We start from the raw sequence: 25,923 nt of genomic DNA, 5'->3' as shown, positions 1-25,923 counted from the left end.
ATGCACGTGTTTTGGTATCAGCAAAGACACCAGTTGAGGACAAATAAGACCACTCTTTTGAGGTCCAGTCTGCTGAAATAGGCAAAACAACCTCAAGAAATTAAATACAAGCTAACAGGAAGCAAAGCAAGACGTTTTAATGTGCGCCAACATGGGACAACTCTGTTAAAATGAAATAAAGACACTGACGATCAAATACTGAACTGGGAGAAAATAAATATCTTGTCATATTGTGGTCACCTGTACAGGAAACAATGCAATCATCTGTTTTATACAAAATGTGAGCAGAAATACTTTTTGGTCAATAATCAGATGCTTTTATATTAATTAAAATTCATTTAAAAAACTTCTTATACTTAGTGGATGACTCAAGACTGTACTTGTACAGAACTTGATAGCACTTCACAGTTGCCTGTTTCAGGTTGCATTTCTTTGTCCAGAATCATAGAAATTATGAGGCATTCGATGACATTTTGCCACTATACGTGTGTCTTAAGTTATGGTTAAAGTGTTGGAGGGGTCACACCTTCCTTGGCCAAAATGAATTTGAGGACGTTTCCTGGTGGTGTTACCCAAAGATGGTGTTCACAAGAATATGACAGAGAGACCACCTGAACACACACCCGACTGTTGTTGTTAGACCAAAGCATTTGGTCATGATTAGTCATAATAGCCAGTTGGAAAGTGTGTCAGCAGCCTAACGAATGGTGACCTGCATGTATTTCTTGATGTGTTTCTTTTCACCATCTTTCATCTTTCAAAAGTCAGATGAGAAAGATGGCACCACTACAGACAGGTGTTAGATGTGTGTAGCTTAGAAGAACCTGCTAGCCTCACTGACAGAACTTAAAACATTCCCTCTTCAACCATCTCTATTTCTCACTTCCATGCCACATCTGCTTCAGCAAACAGATGAAAAAAATATAAATGTTGTGACATAGCATTGCAGCTGCTGAAATCATTTTCAGTTAAAACATCAAATGAGAGTTTCACTTACATCGTTTTCATGCTCTGTCAATTTCCTAATGTTACAGTTTTGTTCACTTTTCAAAAGGCAATTCATGTAAGTTAGCTGCGGTCTCTGTATTTAGTTTGAGCACTAATGCAGGACAGACACATTCATTCATGCCCACTGACAACTTTTTTCAAAGGGCACAACATGTTACAGCAATGACAGGTAGGGCCATGACTTTCAGACTCAGGTAGGTTTCTGCTGACTACAGATCAGTCTCTCAGTGGAAGTAGAGGAGTGGCATCTTTCATCTTCATCCTTCTCCTCTCTGTGTTTCTCACTGGGTTCTTCAACCAGGAGTTTCAGACGGTTCAAGTGATGCAGAGCTCTAGGAAAGGAAATATCAATCAGAAATCCCTTTTCTGACACATTAAACTTTGTGTATTGGTTCAGACCATCCATAATAGTAAAAAAATATTCTCTTAAAACTAAAATATCACATAAAATGCCATTTTCATGTGAACAAATCCGATCTTTGTTTTTCGTAAATATTCACCCTGAGAGTGGTTCTATTTAAGGTTTGTGTCTCTAAAAGGAAGTTTTTCCTTGCCACTGTCACTAAATCTTTGTTCCTGGTAGGAGATGTTAGGTCTTGTCCATAAAAAGTTTCACATTAAGAAGGTCTGCTCCTTTTTAGCAAGTGCCTTAAGATAACTTTCATTGTTAAAAGGTGCTATATAAATACAATTATTACAATAAAAACTTGGAATAATTAGAAGAAACATTTCTAAAAATTTCTAAAGGTCCATACAGTATAAAACCTCTGTGTGGTATTTGAATATATATATATATTAGGAGTTTTATGCCTTAATTCAAACCACTTGACCACCTGTGTAGCCAAGTGTAAGTTATATAATATTGTTATTTTATTCAAGTCTCAAATGTCTCAATCCACAAAGAAATGCTCACCGTCTGTATTCAGAAACTGAGCAATAAAACTAACTGTCAGGACTAATGAAAATTTGTGATGTCATGAAAGGACTCAGTACTGCCCCAAGCCTTCCGACCAGATAAACCTTCCTCTGCTCTAATCTCTTTTAATCAAACCAAAAGCAGTCAGAAAACATACCCCTACTTGGTAGAAAGCTTGGAAAAAGTCAGAACAATCAACTGATGAGTAAAACGCGCTGACACAATGACAAGAAAGGGAAAACATGGCACACAATTTGTAGTTTGCTGACATTATGGAGAGAGCAGTGATGAGAGAATGTTTTTTGGCCAGTGTATGCAGTGCATTTGTGGCACTTATGACCCCACTACTCCACTACTCCACCATTTCTGTTGTCTTTAAGCTTTTCTTTGTGGTCTTCATCCAGTTTTGGGATATTTTCTTTCAAACATTTATTTCTTTGCAGCAAACTGAGCTGAGTATTAACACAAAATTTTATTTTTCATAGGCAAAATAAAGAAATCAGCAAAAGCATTTGGATTGCAAAATAATTTGACTGCTCAGTTGATGGACACCAAGGTGTCTTTTTCAAGGCTGGACCTGTTAATGGACTGGATGTGAGAAATCAAATGTGTGCATTCAGACTTTATTACCTGTGCAGGGATGGGCCACCAGAATAATTCTCCAGCTCAACTTCGCTTTCAGTCTTCTGGAACACAGAGGGGGGAGATAATGTTGTCTTGAAGAGTTCTGTGGTGTGTTCCTGAAATCTCAAACAATGGCTGACTACCTGCTCCATTGGAGTCTCCTCTGCCTGTCGCCAGTCAGCTGTAGCTACTGATGCCACATGCTGTTGTCCCTGAAGCTTCACCTCCACTGCCTGCAATCGGAACAGCATCTGTTTCAGAGCCTCCACTGGACCAGGCTGCTTCTCCATGCTGTTTGCATGGGAACAGCAGTTCAAATTCTGGACTACTTGATCCCTGGATTCACTCTGGGGTTCTGTGCTGGCCCCTGCTGCTGCTGCGGCTGAGTCCCTGCTGGTTGAATATATAGGCAACTATAAGCACAGGTTCAGTCAATGTGCATCAGATTGAACAGCATGAGAATAAATCAGTCTTACAGAGTAAATGAAGGATAGTGCGAGGGCGACGTGAGCAGAAGCTCCTCAGTGTCCATTGGCCTCACTAAAGAAGAACAGCAACACTGATATTTAAACAAGAATCAGGCATGGTGGTTGAAAATGTGTGCAAACCAAAAACAACGATGTAAACAATAATGTTACTGAGTTTTTATTGCTTGAAATAGAAAGCAACTATGTTCATTTTCAGCATTTACAGGAGAACAGAGATTAATGCTTCCACTGCAGTTTTCTGTAATTATAACAATAATGTCAACTGTCAACAAGTAGCCGAGAAAGGGCAGCAAAATAACACCAAAGACAAGAGGTCATGTTAGCACGGGTGTCTGAAAGGAGCAGAGCTGTTCACTAATTAGTGCCAGGGGTGGAAAGTAATGAATGACATTTACTCTTGTTACTTTAACTGAGTAAGAGTTCTGTGTAATTTTTACATTTTTGAGTAATTTAAAAAAAAATCTGTAATTTTACTTTTACTTGAGTATACTTTGCTGCATTTGAAATAACTGCAATTACAGAGTAAAAATAAGTGAATGAAATAACTTAAAAATTCTCTACAGCTTGTGCACCAGAATCTGATTGTATATCTGATTGGCCCTTGGGACCTGCAGTGTTGGACATCACACGGACATCAGCTCTTTCCTGCTTGCCAAGCAAGGGGATGGAGGCAACAACTGAGACGTGCAACATAGGCTAACGAGCAAGGGGCCCCTTTTTCTCTTTCTTCAAGATACCTGAAAGAAAATGTATTCGTATGATAAGCGTCAGGCCTAACCCTTTACAGATACATCCACTTCACTCTAATCTCTTGCAGTTTTGTGCAAAATTTTGCATGCAGGTATTTATGTAATTCTAATTTATTATTTCTGCTTATTGAGGTCCTTCAACAGTATTACAGTTGGATAAATTGAGGCTGATTGGAATGGTGTGACTTGTGGAGTCAGTGAGCTATTCATGTGTGTCAGTGTGTGCCATGTGTTTACACTCTTAACGCTCCTTATAATAGTCACACCAAAGAAAGCCGGATAGACTCTGTTAAACTGGTTCTGTGCAGGTTCAAAAACATTTTTGTCAAGCAAAATTCCTGCTTTATATCTACATTTGTTTACAAATGTAATTTTTCTATACATTGTCACAGCAATGTGCTTTGAATGGGGATATTTTAGACAGATTAATCAAATCTAGTGACCACGCAATAAAACATCCATCGGTCAAAGTAATTCATACTAGTTTTTGAGAAGAGTATGTTCTGCTTTTACTTAAGTATTTTTGTTAACACCAGTACTTTTGCTTGTAATTGAGTACAATTTAATAAATGTAACAGTACTTATTCTTGAGTACACATTTTCAGTACGCTTTCCACCTCTGATTAGTGCAGAGGAAAGTTTGAGCTCAGCATATAACTTGTTTCCTTTACTCACTGAGAGCTGTCCCCAACAGTTAACTTTGACTTTGCTTCTAGTATAGTCATTTCACATCTAATGAAGATTTTAATTGAACAGCTAATTTCTAGTGGGACTGTGGGCTACTCACTGGAGCCTACTGCCCTGGAGTGGCAGCTGCTCAGAGCTTTAAGCTAAACTCTTGCCTTGTAACCAATGATGACTGAAGATGAGGCCAAGAATGGAGTGACCTGCTGTTTATTCTGTGATAACAATAGCCAAATAGCATTTTTGCAAATGGTCTCCATTACAACTGTTCCTAACACACAATGAAAAAATTCACTTAAAGCAACAATGAGCATTTTCATTTTTTCAATGACTGTTATTATGGGCAAAACAAGCTTTGTGGACTCAACTCTGACACACATAAGGATAAAACAGAGATTTCCGTACCTGAGCTCTGTTTCTGCTTATTAGATGTGCTGGTCTCACTTGAACCTGAAAGACTGTCTGCTCTTTCACATCTCAGAGACAGAGAGTTCAATACCTGGTCTGCTTTCTGAATCAGAGATTCAATCCTGTTGTCTGACAGAAATAAAAACACAAACAAACACACACACACACACACACACACATATATATATATATATATACACACAAATCAGAGGTCTGTAATATAACAAGAAGTTTCCTCCTTGGTTTTGTAGCCTTTCTGATTCCACAGTTGGGAATTTATATCTATATCGTTGCACAAAGGTAAGTTTTTCAAGAAGCTTGTGCCTATTTATCCAGAGTTATAGGAAATATTTGCTACAAAGTAGCAGGGATGGTGGCCAGCAACATATATTAAACAGTGGCCTGCAAACTTCAAGCTTTAATTTTCAGGGCAATTTTCCGCAGTCAACACTGACTTTTACACACAAAAATTTAGACTTTCATATTTTGCCTAATTTCCATGACTTAATTTGGTAGATTTACATAGTTAGCCCATATAGTGATTAAAGTACAGCAGGGTTGCCAGCTAGCTAGAGTGAGATTATGATGGCATCAACTAAATCACTTGCACACAGATATATTGGGCTGAATTACCTATAGTGGTTTAAAAAAAGTATACAGCTGCTAACACATGCAGGGATTTAAGGATATGCCCTAACTAGTATGATTGAATGCTAAACAGTCAGTCAGGCCGCTTCCTCCCATCCCTGTCTGGATTTTCCAGGCATTGTGGTTCATATACATATGCTGTGAGAGACTCGAGCACACAGGAAGTGCTGAGTGAAAATAGATGCTGTGAGAGAGTGCGCCGAGTGCCTGTTGTTTTAGGTACAAGTCTCACTGTGTGCTCACTAATGGTGGCAGATATACAACGCCATTGTTTTTGGTGTGAGATTGAGAATGAAAGTGTGAGAGTTGGGAAACCTGGTAGAGAAATTAGGCTCTTTAGCTCCCAAGAGATCATTGGATGCAGCAATAAATTGATTGAGATCATGTAGCTATACTAATGCTTGCCATGCTTGTAGAACAGGTAACATCTGGCTTGGCTAAACCAAGTGTGAGAGATGTGCCAACATTGTTGGTCTGTGGGGCAAATTTAGGTTGTCTTGATGCTTTTTCTGTTTAGCATAGATATCCAAAGCCACTGCCCCTTTGCTGGCAACAACAAAGTTTTCATGCAGCATGGTGAGTGCCAGCCTCTCTCTTATTTTGACTAATATTTATCTTTTGAAAGCCACATATCATTAAAATCAAACTTGTCTGGCATTTCTTCGCATGAATATCCCACTTAAACTTGCTAACTTCACTTGGCGGTTCGACATTCCAACCACCAAGTTTTGTACTTGTTTATCATTTAACACTAAGAACATAAAGTTCATGTAGCGAGTGCAGCAGTGCTGGATTTTGATGAATGAATATATCAATGAATTGACCAATTCAGGCCTAGAAAAATGTTTAAAGAACTAATTTCATAACTTGTCTGGGAATTGTATGTATGTGAATTTAAATTTCAATGTCTTTGGACAGTGAGAAGAGTCATGGTTGTGTAGGATTTTGTGATCATGATCATGGTGCTGCCGAAGATTAAATTCCTTTGTGCCATTGCATCTTGCATAGAGACCTGAGAAATGTTTGTTTGAAAAAAAAAAAAAAAAAAAAAAAACTTTGTCTGTTTTGCTAGATTCATAGAAAATGTATGACAAATGAGACAGAGAATGCCATCACCATGGAAAATTAATAGTGCCACCATTTGTCTTTTTGAATTTATGGAATGGTCTGTTATGATTTGTCACATTGTTGCTGCTGGCTAGTCTGACCAACATGTGGTGATGGGCAAAACATCAACAAAATGTATGTATTTTACCTCTGAGCATAGTATCCTTGATGTCAGAGCTTTTCTTCTCTACTAGCAGCAAAATCTGTTCCGCAAACTGAAGCTTCAGATCTCCGAGAGTCTGCTGGCTATTGACCTGACGACATGGAACACACAGTGTATCACTCAAAGTACTTAGCTTCAAAGCTATTCTTGACATTGGTAACTATACAGCTGCATGAAGAAGTCTCAACACCTCTTGTGAAATGAGAAAAAAAATGTTCTACTTCTGCTCTCGTTCTCTCTTGACCCCTTACCCTCCTCTCTCCCTCAACCCAACCGGTCGAGGCAGATGGCTACCCCCCTAGCCTGTTTCTGCCCTTGATAATGTCGCCAAGTGTGTGTTCTTGGAGGAATAGGGTTAGGGTTAGGGCTAACCCTAACCCTAACCCTAACCCTTTTATTATTATATGTTAAGCTGAGGGTTAATGAAATGATAATGTGGTTGTCTCACCTGTGAACATGTCTTGATAGAATCATCATCCTCCAGCTCTGCTATCCAGGATGGAGCTTTGGTTCTGGAAGCTGCAAGGAAAGAAATACTTATCACTAACAAACATAATAAAACAGTCAAATGCATACTATGGATTATACTAAAATCCATGATTTTTTTTCTTTAGTCTCTTTGTAAATTATGGAACATTTTTTGATATGTAGCAAAGAGCACCTCGTTGTTGGGAGTTTGAGGCGGGGTGATATATGCATTTTAATAATCACACACGCACTTCGGTAAAGCATTTGCACTTTATTGGATTTGCACAAGACAGCTCAAATCAATTCAGATTTATTTATATAGCGACAAATCATAACAAAGTTACATCATACACACAGTTTGCACATTGCATTTTTGCACACTTGATATATACATAACATTATCATATTTATTGACTGCTTTCTATATTTGTTGTCCTTTTAAAATTGTAACTGTGCTGGTAGGTGCTGTGATGGCCACATGGTTCTACCTGCAAGAGAGGGACATGAAATTTGATGTGCATTTGTGTGGTAATTGAAGAGAGCTAAGTCAGTCTCTCTCTCTTTCTCTCCCTCCCTCTGTCCCTATCTCTCTCTCAACCCAACGAGGATGAAGTAGTGAGACAATTTAATATATATGTTGTGCCATAAGTACTTGGGAATCGGGAGTGTGTATGAGAAATGGTAATCAACAGTCTCTGTATCCAGGGTGTTCGGGCAAAAGGCTTCCCCATGCAACAGGCACCATTTTTATAGTTCTGGAGCACCCAAATGCGATTAAGTGTGGGGGTATTGGAAGAAGGGGTATTTGATTATTGTAATGTATTGGGATTGTGGATGAGGGTATATTTGTTAATATCGCAATGTAGATAGGATTAAGATTATGTGGGTAACTAGGAAAGAGAAAGTGTATGTCAGGAGAATGTGAGTGTGTCAGAATGGTGTCAGAATGGTAAATGGATTCTTCCTTCTCATATATATATATATATATATATATATATATATATATATATATATAAGGCGCCATTTTGTCATCAGTGTTGGTTGTTGCTGGTTGATGTGGAGGATGGCCGCCTTGTGTTGGCGACATATCAATAAAAGACCTGTTGGGATCGCCTCCCATGTGCTCTGATAGGAACAATAGAGAGGGCTACATGTCCCTCCAAAAACCTGGGCCAGAGTTGTCTGCCTGTTTGCAAATGGCGCCATGACGCCAGGATCCACCCCTGGGATGTGGTTCTGAGTTTGAACAGGAGGGCATTGATTGGACACAAGCGCCCTCAGCAGAGGTCCTCAGTGACGTCACACAGGTAATTAAGACGCTCCGTGGCTCTCCATCTTCGCTTTTTCCCATGCCCCAGTTGCAGGAGGGAGCTGTCCCAGCTTTCGTCTCAACCGGATCACCGAAGGGAGCAACACCAAACATTTGGATCCTGCCACCACAAAATCCTGGGTCACAGTCTTCAACTCATGGGACAAGCGCAGACTGTTTTTATCGCTTTGCTTCCCCCCCTCCTCAAACTCAGCACGGACTGCCGCGCGAGCGGCTGATCCACGTGCTGAGAAGACCAGCACACCTTGTTACCTGAAGCTAGCATAGAACAATCGTCTTCTATGGTCTTCCGCGCTGCCGCCGAGGGATTTTTCAATTCGCCGTTATCTGAGGATAACACAGACAGCTCGACCGAGCTAAAGAACGCATTGCGTTGACATTGCACAACAGACATTGCTGTTATCATCTAGCCGTGATTATGGTCATTCTTACAAGACACAAGGATCTTATTAAAAGGAGTCCTAAATATAACATAGTTTCATGTAGACCTGCTTAGCTCTGGTCTTAAAAGGAAAAAAAAAAATGGACTGTTCATTCCAACACTGGCCTATTATGTTGCATTCAAATTCAATTTCAAATTCATATTTTGGGTTATACTAAAATTCATGCTATTGTATAGCATGTATTTTTTATGTAGTTTGATTGCAAACTATGTAACATTGGCTGTGACAAGTGGTGGAAAACATACATGGCTGACATATCTCATTTTACACTTTTAGACACAAGAATCTTATTAAAAGGAGTCCTAAATATAATATAGTTTCATGTATACCTGCTTAGTTCTGGTCTTAAAAGCAAAAAAAAATTGGACTGTTCATTCCAACACTGGCTTATTATGTTGCATTACCTTACATGGCTGTTTCTACCCAGAATATTTGATGAGCTTATCATTAACAAATCTACTAACGTTGGTGTCCAAATTCTACCAAGGTTTAGCCTTCTGGTTAGACCATGTGATATTCAGTGAGTCTTTAGACCCTTTTCAAATGGACAAAAAAATAAATAAATAAAAAAAAATCCTGCTTGGACCTGCTAATATTGGCCTTTTGTAATCAATGGAAAAGGTTACAATCAGCATTCAGACCTGATCAGATCACAGGAATTTATCAGCTCCAGTTCAAATCAGCATTAATGGAAACACAACAACTGAGAACTAATTTTCACACCTGCTCCTGCTGTAATGTCTCACCATCCTTGAAACTCTTTGGATACCTTGAATCTGATACGCAGTTACTGTTGCTTTGCTATGATTGAAGCCTTGGGGAGGGGTTTCTCAAAGACCCATGTAAAGACATTTACATGCTGCTGATTCGCCTTATTTAAATATTGTGTTAATATTTGACCATGATTTAATAATATGGAGGACCATATCATGGGAACTAAACAACAGTTTCCTCATAGGTTCCTTACCGTGGTCATCAGACAGCTTGTACACCTTGCTGCGGTCACAACACTGGATCCAGGCTTCCACATTGGAGTCATACTTCAGGTCAGGCATATCACTCATTCCAGAGTGCTCCATGTCTGCCTTGCTGCTAGTGAACTGGTCTGGACAAAATCGCAACGAGGATGGCTCTGTCCATTCTGACCCTGCTGCTCTACGTCCAGACTGAAAAGAACAGAGAAAAGGAACAATGAGAAGAAGATACAGCTTTACACAGACTTGAAAACTAAATCATGAAATGTACAAACCATACATTGAGACAAGAGTGTGAATGACAGTCACCTTGAAACTGCTCACAGAGCATATGTCATCAAGTGTTTTAGTTGTGTCTGCTCCTGGTCTTCCACTGCAAAACGAGGGGGAGAGATTTGTGAATGAGGGAGACTTTTTGTAATAAACCTGATCGTCTGCAACACAGGATAGATGCCAGCAATGTGAACCTGTCACTCCCGGGGCCCCAACCGAGGTGAGGGTGTTGGTGGTTCTGTCTGGACATGTTGCTCCTGCTGAGTCCAGTACAGATTTTATGTCCCGGAGTTGAGAAGGAACAGTGCTGCCGAGAAGACGCAGACTGAGAAAGGAGGCCTGGACCAGTAAACACAGAAGACAGACTTACAAAAAAATAATTAATTTAATAATTTTTTTAATTCATTAAAAATTCAATAAGTCCAAACAGGAAAGTAAAGAGCTTAGCATAAATGAGCAAACCATTTGCTAATGGTAAGAAATATAAAACATTTTAGTTAAACAGGTGCTGCAAAAATTATTATGTCCTAATACAAATTCTACTAAATCCAACATATGGCCTCCTTGAGCACCAACTCTTCCAGACATTGTATAAGTTACGAGTCATAACACAAGAGAGATGCAGCTGAAACACAACTGCATCTCTCTATCTTTCTCCATATTTGGCACTGCTACTGCCAGAAATGGTCACCTGCAGAAGGCCTAGAGCAGCTATCAACAGTCCTCACTCCTCCTGAGCTGCACCTTCACATATTGTAGAGTTAAATGGTCGAAAGTGCAAAAATGTAGCATCAAGAAAAGAAAATGAAAACAAGGCATGTGTGGGAAACTGATTAGAGGCCAATTACTTACATATCAGTGGTGTAGATCTAAAAGAGTGTGCAGTGTTTGATGCATTGCTAAGTGTACTGTTAGGTTCACATACTGTATCTCATGCTGGACTTCTTTTTTTTATTTAATTTTTTTTTATTCCCTTTGTGGGATTCTTCTATTTGAAAATATTTTATCTGGAGAACAAAAGTGTAATCCTACTACATTTTTTTGTTTAGAATGTCAAAAATTACCCCTGGATAAAGTATCTCTATGTTGATATTTGGGTTAATGTAGGATGTTCTGGAGTGAAAACATAAATAAAAATTAAAATTTTTAAATTCTGAAATTAAAGCCACATTAACTCCACAAACAAGACACATTTTGTACACAATTAAAAATATCCGCAGATGCCTGATTTGTGTGTCATTCATTCATTTATTCATTCTCAACTGCTTATCCATTATCAGGTCACGGGGAGTCACACTGGGCAAGGGCAGGGTCAACAGGGCCAACATACAGAGACAGAGACCAACAACCACTCACACACCACTCAGACCTACGGGCAATTTAGAATCACCAGTTAACCTAAACATGATGTCTTTGGCCGGTGGGAGGAAACCGGAGTACCAGGAGCACATGGGGAGATATGGGGAGAACATGCATGCCTGGGAACTGAACCCACGTTCTTCTTATTGCGAGGCAACAACGCTAGCCACTGCCCGTGCTGCCCTGGTGTGTCTCTAGGGAAGCTGAAATTAAGGTTCTCGCATGCAGCCTATTGTTTTGCACAGCAGCTGTTGCATTATGGGATTTGTAGTATAAGTGTTACGGGCGCCTAACACAGCCGGGCTATTAAAAATTCGTCAATTGAAACGATCTTGCAGGCTGGATATGACTGTATCCCGGGTCGGATGTGGCCCGTGAGTTTGACAAATGTGCCTTAGATGAAGGCAAAGGTGTAGGCGATGCATTTACAGACCTTGGATAAAGGCAGAGGTGTGGGTAACAGGCATTGAGCCATCATGAGGGATAGACAGCAACTCATCTGTGGTCATGGAGAGTCTGTCTCGGTTGCTGGCATGATGGAGGGAGCTGACTGGGAGGTCCAGGAAGTCCAGCTCTCTTTCAGTTAAACTCTCCTTGAGAACTAGCAGTGGAAACAAACAAAACATATGTACAGTAAAAGAAAGGCTAACAGACTACTTGTCTAAAAATAAAACAAACCTACTTTAGTAAGATGAATCAGACAAACACAGGTATGTGATTAAGTGTTTTGATTACGGAAGAATTTATGACACATACAGTTTCCTATTCATTTGAATTGGAAGGTGTGTCCATACTTGATTGATTTGATTAAAACAGGATCACACCTGACACCCATGGTGACCTACCATCTCGGTTTCTGAGTGTCCCCACTCGGGTTCTGCTCGGTGTGGATAAGAGATTGTCTGGCTGAACTAGTTTTCCTATGAATGGGCAGCTATTTTGACTAATTTTCTCAAAGTCTGCAATGTAGGCTTCCAATGCTGCTGAGGCCGATTCATACTCCTGTAAAATAATTTCCACAATTAATCAGTGAACAGACATTGGGGGCTTGTCTAGACCAAAACTTGAACAGCAAGACATTATGTCAGAAAGCAACACTGCAGGACTTTCAGTATGAAGCAGTTCCAAGGCTTTTGCACAAAACACTGAAATCATTAAGAAACTAGCAGGGCCCTTCACAAAGATCATTCACTGATTCACAACTGCTCTAAGGTTTGATGGCCTCCCGCCTGATCCTTCAACCAATTTCATCGTAAACTGGTTCATTAATAAAAGAATAATCCTGCGGAACAGAACAGACGAGAATGCAAAAAAGGCAGATATACTCCACAGAGCACCAACATTAAATAGCATGAAAAATGAACCCATAGGTATAAAGAGTGGGAGAAGAGTGAACCTTGTTTCTGTATCTGAAAGAGGTGCTGTGTTCAGGTGCCCTCAGGCTGCTCCTCAGATGACCTGAGCTTGACAGCAGGGAGGTGACCGTGGACTCTGGAGACAGAGGGGCACCAACCAGGCTGCCATCCTCCATGCTGCAAAACAGGAAGTACGACTATAAGTACATTCTGAAATTATACACTACTAATTGGAAGTAACTTGGTCACTTTGGAAAGAGTCCCTTTAAGTTCCACATCCAAAGAAGAAGGATGAAAACTACAACTCAAGCAGAGAGGTGAATATCCATGAGTGTCCAACCACATTTCTGACTCGATGGACTGTCTTAGGAAGAGCTTCTGAATAACAACTATCAGAATGTTTCTATCCAGGCCATCCAGTGTGATGGCGCACATAGTTCAGTATAACCAGGCAGCTTCGTCAGATTTTTTTCCAATGCTTTGGATGAAGAGTTGTAAAGACGCACACTTATTTTAACAAAGTATCTCAAAATACATGCACAATGGATATTGTCTAAGCTTTGCTTTTAAAAAATAACTTCGAGGTCGTACTCAAGTTATTCCAACGTTTTAACACTGACTAATGTCACTATGCTAATTGTGGCTTTAGCCTAACCACCAGTTAGCTGTCCTGAACTACTACAGCTAGCTGAACAACAACCAAAACACAAGTAAACAATGCTGTAGAGGTCTGGCTATTTTAACTGACTGCTGTCTTGGACTTTAATGTGAATTGGTGCACAGACCATGCCTAAAAGATATCTGAAAACATCCAGACACACTTTCACAACTCCGAAAAAGTAAGTTAAACGCACTTCTGGTGTTAAACTTAACTTGGTAGTTCGACCGGACTAAAGGCAGGCGATGATAACCAAATGCTCCTTCAGATGTGTGTGTGTCCGTGTCAAAAGGAAGCAACACGCCTACATGTTTGTTTCAAATTCCCTCATTTCATATGTATTTCCTGTCCGGCTCCCTCTGCGCCGAGTAGGCGCTTCAAAACTCCCAGGAAAAAGCTAGCGAACAGTTAGCGCCTCTGCGTCAATGTCCGAAAAGACCTTAGCACCGAATTCTCTGAATCCTACCGCTGCTTCGAAGGTCGGTGATCCTTTACACATCTCCTGGCCCCTCGGAACCTGAAGGACATTAGCTCCACACGGCTGGAGACCAACTGACCGACCGGCACCTCGGATACCGCCATCCAATGCCTGAGCTGAGCAGTGCACCGGCAAGAGCTGAATGTATGAGGGGAACCACGAGGGTAAACCTGGGAAGAATTAGAAAAATGCATAAAGTTTGGTAGCGGGGCCTCTTGATGCTGGAGCAGAACCTAAATAAACTTGTGTTGAAAAATGAGAATAAAGTATAAGTAGTGGCGTGCAGATCGATACTGAAGTCTTAATACATTTATGTTCTAGAACTGTTTCTCATGTTACAATATTTTCTTTCTTTTATTAACTTGGATACAAATGTGTGGTTTATCATTAACAAGTAACGACACTATCAGGATCTAAATGATAGCCAGTTGATAAGGACTACTTGTTCTTCCGCCGCACGCGTGATGTGGCAGTATAAATGCATCGCAGCACTGCGCACTGCCCTCTCACTCTCAGTCAGCGTTGCGTCTGATGTTCATAATTCATAATTACACAATAGCAACAAATAAACGGATCTCTTGTATTTATTATGAATCTATAACTTTCAATTAAACAACAACAACTTTTCTTTTTATGTTGATTTTCTAAACATAAATTAGTTATTTATACCTTTTTTTTTTCTTCTAAAATATCAGTATCGCCGATACCTGCCTCAATTTTACTTGGTGTCGGATTGGGTGGGTGGGTGGGTGGGGAGATAAAGGTTTGGTTTAAGGAGGGGGTCAGGGGAATTTGTAACTTTTTTTGTTTAATCAAAAGTCATTGTAAATTAAAAACCTTTCCCAGCTATATTGTGAACCGCAACATAAAAAATCTTTTGTAAAAAGTACTTGAGTAAATCTTTGTTAATGTGATATTTCCTCAAGAAAAAAAAATGTATTTGGAACTCAGCTTTGATAAAAAAAAAAAAAAAGACTCAAATTCATTATCCATAGCGTTAACACTAGTTAACACTAGTAAAAATATGCGGAGAAAGAAAAAAAAAAAATAAAAGGTAAGCATTCATTGTCAATCCAGAATAAAAATTTGATCAATCATTGTTAATGATGGCTTAACAGATGTTTTAAAACCTAGGGATCGCATCAAGAACATTTCTGGAGTGAAACATTTAAAAGATTGAATCACTAATATTCCTAGCGAGAATGGCATGAAACGTTAATGTTAAGGTTTTAACAATGTCAGAGGAAGTCAAGATCATGCAAAGATATATTAAGGGACCATAAACATATGCTCCAAACTGGCTGCATGGTTCAGTCATCGTCATTGATTGATTCTGCTCAGGCCCGCTCATTTTACTGTGAATCGTCTGGAGCTTAAGCTCCAGAGGTATTTCAAATAACCTATATGAAAATCCTAGGGCAGATATCACCATATCTGCGGTTCTTTCAAATGTATTTCCAGGATTCATGGTGGCAGCAGGCCTCTTTAACCCAGTGCTTGTGATGTCACTGGTGGACTGAAGCAGAGGCCTGAAGGAAAAAAAAACACTAGTGATAACTCTGTCTTCAAGTGCAGACACCAGAAACGTGAGGCTCAAAAAAAAATTGATGTTTAAACTACTTTGGATTTGTAAACCTGTACAAAAACTTGCACGAGAAACTGAAGAAAGGCATGTTTGCACATTCATAGAAAATATTTATATTTGAATTGTGCACGTACAGAATATTTTTGATCCTGTTTTCCTGAATCCAGCCCTACGATGGACTGGCGACCTGTTCAGAATGTACCCCACCCCTCACCCAGAGTGAGCTGGGATTGGCTCCAGTACCCCTAACGACTCAGAAACCAAAAAGCTGCAGAAGATGGATGGATGGATGTTCCTGAATCCTGACTTTAAGTTGACAATAATAATCCAATCAAAAAGTTTCCATTGTCTTCAGATCCTGAAAAGTATTATAGATTTTCAAGAATGCCACACAGTGGGTTCTTTCAAGATTCACGTGGGTTAAATAAACTATGTTTGATGACACTGTAGAAAATATTGGTAAACATATAATATCCCATCTGTGAGTACAGCCCGCTTTACTGTCCATTTTTAACCAATTGTATAAGACCAGTTTTATCTTGATCCATAGTTTTCTTAAACTAAAAAATTGTTTTATAAGTTTGGATCTCTTAAATTAATTTAACCAAATCTGTTTCTTTATGTTGTTGGTAAAAGTTAATTTCATATTATGAAATGAAATAGCACCATGATATGGTTGTCTCGCCAATGAACATGTCTTGAGAGAATTATCATCCTCCAGATCTGCTACCCAGAATGGAGCTCTGGTTCTGGAAGCTGCAAAGAAACAAAAACACACAACATCATGTGTCTGTGAAGGTTCTCAATGATCCAGGTCATCTTAATCTTGGATGCTTTTATCAGTTCTTAGGAAGTACTGAAGAAGCCTTTTGGATGAGCAGCGAAACATCTTCAAAGAAAATAAAGAAAACCAGTTTCTTCCTGCTAATCATTCCAAGACATATAACATCACTAAAACATAATGAAGCATTCAAATTCATATTATGGGTTATACTAAAATTCATGCTATTGTATAGCATGGATTTTTTATGTAGTTTGATTGCAAACTATGTAACATTGGCTGTGACAAGTGGTGGAAAACATGATTGGCTGACTTATATTTCATTTTACACTTTTAGAAACAAAAATCTTATTAAAAGGAGTCCTAAATATAATATACTTTTATATATACCTGCTTAGGTCTGGTCTTCAAAGCAAAAAAAAAAAAAAAAATTGGACTGTTCATTCCAGCACTGGCTTATTATGTTGTATTACCTTACATGGCTGTTTCTACCCAGAATATTTGATGACCTTATCATTAACAAATCTACTAATGTTGGTGTCTAAATTCTACCAAGGTTTAGCCTTCTGGTTGACCATGTGATATTCAGTGAGACGAGTCTTTAGACCCTTTTCAAATGGACAAATAAAAAAAAAAAAACCTGCTTGGACCTGCTAATATTGGGCTTTTGCAATAAATGGAAAAGGTTACAATCAGCATTCAGACCTGATCAGATCACAGGAATTCATCAGCGCCAGCTCCAATCAGCATTAATGGAAACACAACAACTGAGAGAACAAATTTTCACACCTGCTCCTGCTGTAATGTCTCACTATCCTTGAAACTCTTTAGGTACCTTGAGTCTGTTTTACTACATGATCCAAAGTTTGGTTAGTCTGACATACACAGTTACAGTTGCTTTGCTTTGCTTGAATCCTTGAAATCACAAGAAAGGTGTAAATCATTTTTAAAAATTAAACCAAAATACTATATTTAATTTCATATTTAAATGAACAAAGAATAAAACAGGGCAGCAAGGCAGCATAGTGGTTGCATGTTCTCCAAATGTGTGGGTGGGTTTCCTCCCACCATCATCATGTTTGGGTCAAGTGGTGACTCTAAATTGTGTGAGTGTGAGTGGTTGTTGGTCTCTGTCTGTGTGTTGGCCCTGTGATGGACTGACGATCTGTCCAGAGTGTACCCTGGGCAGTGTGAAGAATGACTGGCTCCAGCACCCCCGTGACCCGGAAACGGAAAAACAGTAGAAGATGAATGAATGAATGAAGAAATAAAGCAAACAAACAACAAAGCGGATATCCATGTGGGGAGTTAAGAAATATTTTCTTACCTCTCAGTATTGGCTAATCTGTTGAGTACTTTGTTTGCATTCAAATAATTTAAAATTAAAAAAATTATATTTGAAATATTATGGTACCATGAAAAGCCTAAAACTTCAAGAATCGTTCTTAAACGCTGCCTCGGCTTCCATATTTCCGACGTACTGAATCAGTTAACAGAGTGAGGCATCATCTCTTACAGACGACCTTTGCGTGTGCATGTGTGTGCGCGCGCGTTTTGTTTTTTTTTTTTTTTTTTTTTTTTGTGTGAGTGTGTGAGTGTGTGAGTGAGTGAGTGTGTGAGCGTGTGAGTGTGGGGGGGGGGGGCGGGCGCTATATCAGACGTCACAACCTACCGTTGGTTGAGTTCAGTTCAGTTCGATTGAAGTCAGAGGAACTCTTGGTCCTCTGGAGGAAAACTTAACTAAAACCGGACGTGTAGACAGTTTTAGCTCTCAGTCTGAACCGTGACTCTGTTTACATTTGATTTTTCCCCAGACTACTGCTTCCACGGTCAGGGAGAGTCGGGGCGGAGGGAGGGAGAGTCGCCTTTCACGTAACATCCGTGACGTCGGTCCGCCCGGGCTGCTGCTTTGCAGGCTATACCACCACGCTGTTTGTCCAAAAGGTCTCGATCGTGTTTACAGAGTGATAGATTGTTCTGATCGAGGCTTAATCGTGGGATCGATAAGTGTGTGATGATGGAGAGGAAGAGGACGGAATGTCCAGCTCTGCCACCCGGCTGGAAGAAAGAAGAAGTGATCAGGAAGTCAGGACTGAGCGCAGGGAAGAGCGATGTCTACTACTACAGGTACTCCGTCACACTCATCGATCAGTCACCGATCGGTCTCATTGGAAACTGGCGATCGACTGCATCATTGCCACATCAGACCGACTGACACCAGCGCTGTTCTGTTATGCCGCTCACATTTTGTGAAGTGATCAGTTGTACTCAGAGAAGTTACATTGTAGCTTCTGTCCACTAGAGTTTCAGAGTCAACATGACAGGGCAACATCAGGGTCACTGAGTGATGTAAGGACAACCTGGACCCTGAGTGAAGTCTTCTTCCTGTAGGGACACTGACCCTGGGTCTGCTTTTATTTCTGTTTATGAATGAGTGACACATCCTTCTAAAGCAAATGTCTCTGAGCAATTGAACTATATTATATCTGTGATATGGTAAAGGCCACTCTAAACAACCGCTGCTTGTTTTTCCACTGCAGTCCAACTCTTTTTTTGTTTTTAGATTAAAATTTGACAGAAAACGTACAACTAGGACGCACCCAGTGCCTAAACTGCAGCCCAACCTTGAGATGGAATCGACAGTGCGCACCCACTGTATTGTCCATCACCTTCTGATGAAAGTCAAGTAATTTAGGAGTGTATAATGGTGTTCAGATAGGCAGGACAACACATGATGCTGTAGAGTAACAAACGTAACAAAATATATAAGAATTTATCAAAAATTGCTCCTCTACAAATTTGTTGAATAGCATTTTTTTTTACAAATTTATAGACACCTAATAACACATTACGAAGTGTCAATCAGCTACAAGGCCAATCTCTGGATTTATTAATGTGTTTATGCAACTAACAGCTGCAACTTCTGGAGTGACAAAATTGACAAAAAGACATTGATAAAGCACCTAAGCCCTTCCTCCACATGTGTGTGATCTATATTTTGATTGGTAGGCTGCCTTCAGTAGGAAATGTAAAAAGAACCAGTGACACACACTGACAGGCTACAGCCTAAGATCACAACCACTCCACTCCAATCGCACCACCTGGAGATATTTTGCCACAGAGGATTAATACCAAATGACTGCAACAGTACTGTCCTGAGCCAGCAGCAATGTGTTGGTGATCAGCCCCACCTACACCACACACATACAGACAAATACTGCTCTGCTTAGGCAGACCTGTCACAAATACACATGTAACCAGCCATCATACAAGATTTATACCACATCTGGGCAAACAAAAATGAGAAGCAACCAATGATCTGCCAGAGAAAAGACATTGGCATAACATTATTAAATCAATAAACCTTGTGAAATAGCTAATAAAGATATTTTGACAAAGTAATTCAGTGACTGTCATTTGAATCACTAAGTCACTCATGGTGAGGACCACAATAAGGCAATGTCATCACAAAATGTAGTATTCAGTGTTCCTTTCTTGTCATTTGTGAGTATAAATCATGATATATACACATTTCCAGAACAACAACATGATTAACTGAGGTAATATTTAAATTGCAGCTTAGCCAAGTGCAATATACGAATTTCAGGGGCTGCAGTTTTTTTGATCAAGGTGAAATGTGTCATAAAGAGATGCCCCAGCTTACAAATCATGTTTGGTACATACCCGAACAAAAAGCATTATTATTTCATCATTCATCATCATTTTAATGTTGTTCCAGTGAAAATGCAGTGCAGAAATAGCTATTAATCACAACACAATCTTAATATTATTATTGTTTTTTATGTTTTTTTCCTTCATGAAAGTTAAAGTATTAGTTTTACATAGTGAGTCAGAGTTTTTCTCTGTAATAACACCGCTTCACGTCTCTCTCACTGTTTATTATATAAGTGTGGAGATAAATAAAAAAATGGTGATCATGGTTATTGCATCAGTTCAGCTTTAAGTTTTCACATTAGAGTTTAGCCAGTTGGTCCAGCAGTAGTTTGAGTAAGTCCAACAGCAGATCAGACTTCCTTTTGTTCTGATTATATGTCTTTACTCAGTGTACTGTGTTGATGGGAGAGGCTGCATTCTTGCTAATCAGCAATTGAGGCTCCAGCTCAGAGTCAGAGAGTCCTGCTCTTATCCTGGACCCTGAAAAATGAAGGAGAAGAACAGATCAGCAGTTCAGAGCTGAGACTTTGCTTTACTTTCAGTTTGCTTTGTAATATGACTCATCACTTCCAGTAAGGAAACCGGTCAGCAGGCAGACTTACTGGAACAGCAGCAACACCCCGCTGAGGTGTCTGCTGCTGCCTCCATTTTTTTTAACAAATGCTGTTCATCAAAAACATTGTCTCCTTTCAAAGCCGTACAATCATGCAACGTTGTTGCTGACCAAGATGTAGAACACAACTAAATTACTCTGACTTCTTTTGTTCTTGTGTCTTTGTGAGGACTACTCTGTCTTCCATTGCTTAAGGTTTCAGGCTTGGTGTTGCAGTTTGGTTAAAATCAGACTTAGGTTCAGGTTATGGACTTGATAAACTGATAAAAGTATTGCAGTAGGTATATGTGGGTGTGCAGAGCAGTGAATGCGGAAATGTCTGACAGTTGCTGCGAGTGTCAGCTGTGATGTCATAGCTGACTGATTTTCTGTTGCACTGACAGGAAGTACTGCTGTTTCTTTTGTGAAAAAAATTATTATTTTGAAATTAAAATTCTAACAGATGTGATTCTTGATTACATCCACTGCCAATTGTTCATGCATGTAGGTATTCGGCACTAGCTTGGTAGTGAAGATAAAGTGTGAGGGGGCAATGTTACACTAGTAGGTTTTTGGATTTATTTTTTTTTGACTACCACATCAACCCAAGTGCAGGAAGTGGCTTGTGAAAGGCCTGTTGCCTCCAGCTGTTGCCCCAGCTCCTCTTGGTGGTGGTGATTCCTTCCACCATCAGGGATGGCAACATGAAAACACAGAGAGGGGCGACTCTAATGGAGAAGTCAGATTCTGTGGAGGTCTATAGGAAAATGGCCCTGTTTCTCACTTGATTTATTAGGTCAGTAAATGTTTGCCTAATGAGTTTGTGGTCTAATGTCCCTAGTCTTTTTCAATACAACTTGGTTTTAAATTTTTTCAAATGTCTCATATGTATTAGTGCGTGGCTATTGTGTGACTTACAGACTGTACCACACATGGCGACATGCCTGACAATAAAGGTAGAGCGCAGAGCAGGTCAGATCGAGCCCTCACTCCTCCTCAGCTCCACCTTATTCTCCAAATATGGTTTCTAAGATGGCCAACGACCAAGTCATAAATTGGAGGCAACAAATGGGTGACATCACCATTGCCACCTGATTACCATTCATAATAATACAACTCCAAGGTCAAGTGGTCTGATTTTGGTCTCACATTAACTTCTGGTCTGGTAAGATGTGTTTATCTCCCTGGCAATTACATGATGTGCATGGTTTTGCCGAAGCCACAATTTACCAAAATATATTTGTCTCACTGTCTTCTCGTCCTTCCTTCCTTCAGTCCTACAGGGAAGAAGTTCAGGAGTAAGCCACAGTTGTCCCGTTACCTCGGTAACACAGTGGATCTTGGATGTTTTGATTTCCGGACGGGAAAGATGATGCCTGGAAAACTGCAGAAAAACAAACAGAGGCTTCGACACGACCCACTCAGCTTGGCCAAAGTAAGTCAGACAGATCACATCTGTTGGGCAGGGGTCCTATTATTTATTATTGGATTATCAGATTATCACATCTATTGTGTAATAATTTACCAAATGCACCGGGAAGTTTTTGCTCACAAAGAGAAAGCTATAATTGGCCAGGTGAATTCATTCATTCATTCATCTTCAACCACATATCTGTTTCGGGAATGCAAGAGAGGAAGGAAATAGAGGAGGTGAGAGAAATAGGGGAGTGTAACACTGTGGGGAATCAATGCCCTTGGTAACACCTGTAGATGTGGACCTGCTCCATTCCACCACGCTGGATTAGATGCCAGCTCAGTAAAACCAATCAGTGCGCACCTTTTAACAGGTGAAATTATGGTCCAATTATGTTCCACTCCCTGAGAAAAGAAAACGGAAGAGAAAAATAAGAAGGATCAAAGGAGAGAGAGCAGAGAGAGATGTACAGATTTGACTCTCACTCGGGTACCGCTGGCTTGAAGGATGAGGAGGATGCCCACGATCCAAGTGAGCTGTGTGGTAAAATATCTTTATCTCAGGAGCTGATTGGTACGGGTTTGTGTTAGTGTGTGCATGTATTATGCATGCAGCACTTTGGTGTTAACATTCTCGGTTTTCAGGGGAACCCCCAATATCTGTCTGCTGGGGGAGCAGACAGATATTGGGGGGCTTTTACAGTGTGATCTGGTTAGCGTGGACCCATTTGTTGGATCGGTTTTTGCTTGGTTTGGTAATCCTGATACAATATGCTACAGGAGCAAGCTTCCCCACTATCTCAAAAGGCCTTGACCAGCTGGGGAAATACTTCTTGGGAGTCCCTACATTTTCCCCTGTGGGGGCAAAACCCAATCAAGACTTCTTAATCCTCTTTTTCCCCTGGGGTGTGTGATCACCAGGTCTTGGTCTTGCATCACAACCAGATCAGCGTCATCTGGTTATGTCCTAGGCACACAAGTTGGAGTATGAGCATATTACCAGCTGTGTGAAATGGGACGCCTGCTGAAGGACGATCAACATGGCTGCCACCTACGCATATTGGCTATTTTGAGACCTTAGCTTGTAGTAGGTTGACTTCTGATTTTCAACACCCACCCAAAAGATACAGACCCTGGTCCTCACTTGTTTATCATGATGGAATGAGCACCCATCCACGTAGGGACTCGGCTAGGCAATGCCACATTTGAAACCTGGCCCTCTTGAAGTTTCTGGCTGTTCAGGAAGATAACTGGCTGGTATCAGGTCTCAGTGACCACTTACTGGCCACTTATGTAGTTGCAGAGGTGTTCCACCGACCGCACAGTGGCGAGGAGTGCTTTCTCATAGTTATAGAAGTTGATTGCTTTTGTGCCAGAGCACAATAGACAATGGGCAAGTCAAACGGTTTGTCATGGTCTGGATAAGCCAAGCAGGGGCCCGAGGAAAGTTTTTCCTTCATTTGTCTAAATAATTGGGTCTGGGGTTGACTCCATTGAAAGGGTTCGTCCTAATGTAGGAGATCTGTGAGGGGTTGTGCTACTCTGGTCTTTTCTCTGGTCTCCAAGCGACATACATCCAATGCTGTTGAGGTGGAAAAGATGAAATCAGCTTGTCCTGACACAGGTGTCATATGGAGAATCTCTTTATTCACATCAGCCCTACTAACAAAGTAGTCAGAGACAGAACCACCAGAAAGTGACATGTGACATGCTTCTTATACCTAAGACAGGTTACTTGTGTGTTGTGTGGATAGCCTTCACCCTTATCTTGAACTTCAACCATAGTGACTGTGCAGCACTATGTGTCTGTGTGTGGTGTAGTTATCTTTCCTGGTACCTAGATGTCTTCTACTTATTGTTTTGACTTTTTAGGCACCAGAACAGGTCCTGATGACCTTATTCTCATATTGACGCACGAACAGAGACAAGGCCTCTAGACCTTGTCTTTCCCCTACAATGCCTTCTGAAGGGAACACGGTGGCTGAACAGGTTGACCCAAAGGGAAAGATCGCCGGCACAACTCCTCGTATAGTTTGCGGCTGATGGTCAATTTCTCCAACCAAAGCACCATGCTTACCTCAGTGACCAGATGGCCATTGAGGTACAAATAGGGGCAGTAAAGAGAAGGATTCTCTATCTTCAGCTAGCAAAGAAATGAGCTGTGGTCCTGAAGAGGGTTGCTAGGATTGAAACATCTGGAACATGGTTCAAGGAAGGGCAGGAGCTTGGGCTGTGACTCTTGAGGTCCCTGAATAGCAGCAACTTGGCCCGTAGGAAACGTTCGGGCTCTGCCACCTGGGCCCAAATGAACCCCTTGCTGCAATCAATGAGGGGTGGCCACCTGGTCTAAGGGGACCTGGCCAATCAGCAAAGGCTCATTGTCCAGACTGCACACGTGGATGGGATGTACAACAGTCATCTCTTAGATGGGTAGAAGGTGATGTCTACCCACACCCAAGAGGTGATGTGGGACTGATTCTGACTGTAGCTGGTAGGAATGCAACTGTTTTCCCACGGTTCAGTATGCATCAGGGTTTTTGGGCCACGGTAACGGTACGGTTTCAATATCTTTATATAAAACTACACTATAGAAAAGGCAATATATTGCATGTAAAAATAATCAAAAGCAAGCACAGATGTAGTCAATTCACTTTATTCTAAAAATGTAACACCCTTCCATAAAAAACAGAGCAGTATCCAATTAAAAATAAACAGCAAACATTGTAGCCACCGTAATTAGAAACTACTTAACTGCTACAAATAATCAACAATCAACAAATGTGAAAATGACATTAAGTTCCAGCATCAATTCAAAATAGTTCAACAACTGCAAAGCAATGCTTGCACACCGTGCTCTTGTTTGTCATTGTAGTCAACGCTAAATTCAAAATGATTCCACACCACAGACTTGTAAGAGGATGGTATTTTCCCGTTCACTCGTCATTGTAGGAGAAGGACAGGGTCCAAAGACCTTGTCTCTGTTCATGCGTCAATATGAGAGTCAGGATGTCCTGGCGACATCTTGGTCGAGGTTCAAGATAAGGGTGAAGGCTGTCTACGCAATACACACATAGCCTGTCTTGGGCATAAGAAAGCATGTCACATGTATGTTGGGATTGGGACCGAAATACCATTGTTTGCCTTTGTGTATTGAACTGAACAGGGCGTATTGAATGGTTCAATGAAATATTGAGTATTGTTGCATCCTTAGTGGCTAGTAAGACTTACGCTACATGGCTCAACCTGAATTGGTTTGCCGAGGGCTAATGCGGTCCACTTCAGTGCATCAAAGGTCTTTGTGTCCTCTGGTCCTGTTTACTTACCTTTCTTGGTTCTTGGTAGAGGTGGGGTTTTCCCCTATTTTATGGCTGCCCAGGTGGATGCAGTGCCCCATCTGTTCTCCTGCCCGGGCCGGTCTTAGTGCCGAGAAGGCATGTGCCTGCCTTGTCTGACCCAAGGTAGCTCGTGGGTACCTCACCTCCTTCAAAGGCCAGGTCAGGGATCTCCTAGCGCTACATAGGAGTCTATTGTCATCAGGTGCAAACCTGAGGACTGGGAGTAGTATGGATCTGAATCTGGTAGTGCTGTCGTTAGTCCCAGCTCCTGTTGTGGGACAGTCCCCCTTTCCCTGTTCATTTCGAGTTCCCCCAGCAGCACATAATAGTGTCACCTGGGTGGGAAAGCCACACACCAGGATGGGCCACTTCTAGTGCTGTCCAGAGTGAGTAATCCCATCTCTATACT

The 25,923-nt window shown here is 40.7% G+C and overlaps 2 protein-coding genes across 8 annotated transcripts in view; one reads left to right on the top strand and one right to left on the bottom strand.

Moving 5' to 3' along the window:
* Positions 1 to 122: 122 nt before the first annotated feature.
* c12h18orf54 (chromosome 12 C18orf54 homolog) lies at positions 123 to 14,291 on the bottom strand. Of its 5 annotated transcripts, none has more exons than XM_029516229.1 (14): positions 14,122 to 14,291; positions 13,039 to 13,174; positions 12,488 to 12,644; positions 12,076 to 12,243; positions 10,478 to 10,622; positions 10,320 to 10,383; positions 10,004 to 10,202; positions 7,244 to 7,314; positions 6,781 to 6,886; positions 4,875 to 5,006; positions 3,025 to 3,088; positions 2,692 to 2,941; positions 2,555 to 2,607; positions 123 to 1,340 (listed from the first exon to the last, which is right to left on the bottom strand). In XM_029516229.1, exons 1-14 carry the CDS (start codon positions 14,235 to 14,237, stop codon positions 1,199 to 1,201), a joined length of 1,803 nt encoding a protein of 600 aa, XP_029372089.1. In that variant the 5' UTR covers positions 14,238 to 14,291; the 3' UTR covers positions 123 to 1,198. The 5 variants fall into 5 exon arrangements, with proteins under 5 accessions (XP_029372089.1, XP_029372091.1, XP_029372088.1 ...); XM_029516231.1 differs by having other exon boundaries at positions 2,555 to 2,610; positions 2,696 to 2,941; XM_029516228.1 differs by having other exon boundaries at positions 2,555 to 2,610; positions 2,692 to 2,938; positions 14,122 to 14,290.
* A 3,874-nt stretch (positions 14,292 to 18,165) lies between these two features.
* mbd2 (methyl-CpG binding domain protein 2) overlaps positions 18,166 to 25,923 on the top strand; it is a 30,362-nt gene continuing 22,604 nt past the window's right edge. For all 3 annotated transcript variants that reach the window (XM_029515121.1, XM_029515120.1, XM_029515119.1), the window contains exons 1-2: positions 18,166 to 18,626; positions 22,042 to 22,201. In XM_029515121.1, coding sequence (XP_029370981.1) covers positions 18,514 to 18,626; positions 22,042 to 22,201 — 273 coding nt within the window. In that variant the 5' untranslated portion in view covers positions 18,166 to 18,513. The remainder of the gene's footprint in view (positions 18,627 to 22,041; positions 22,202 to 25,923) is intronic.

This window comes from Echeneis naucrates, chromosome 12 (assembly GCF_900963305.1).
Source record: "Echeneis naucrates chromosome 12, fEcheNa1.1, whole genome shotgun sequence".
NCBI lineage: Eukaryota > Metazoa > Chordata > Actinopteri > Carangiformes > Echeneidae > Echeneis > Echeneis naucrates.
This window is presented reverse-complemented; position numbering and strand designations above follow the sequence as displayed.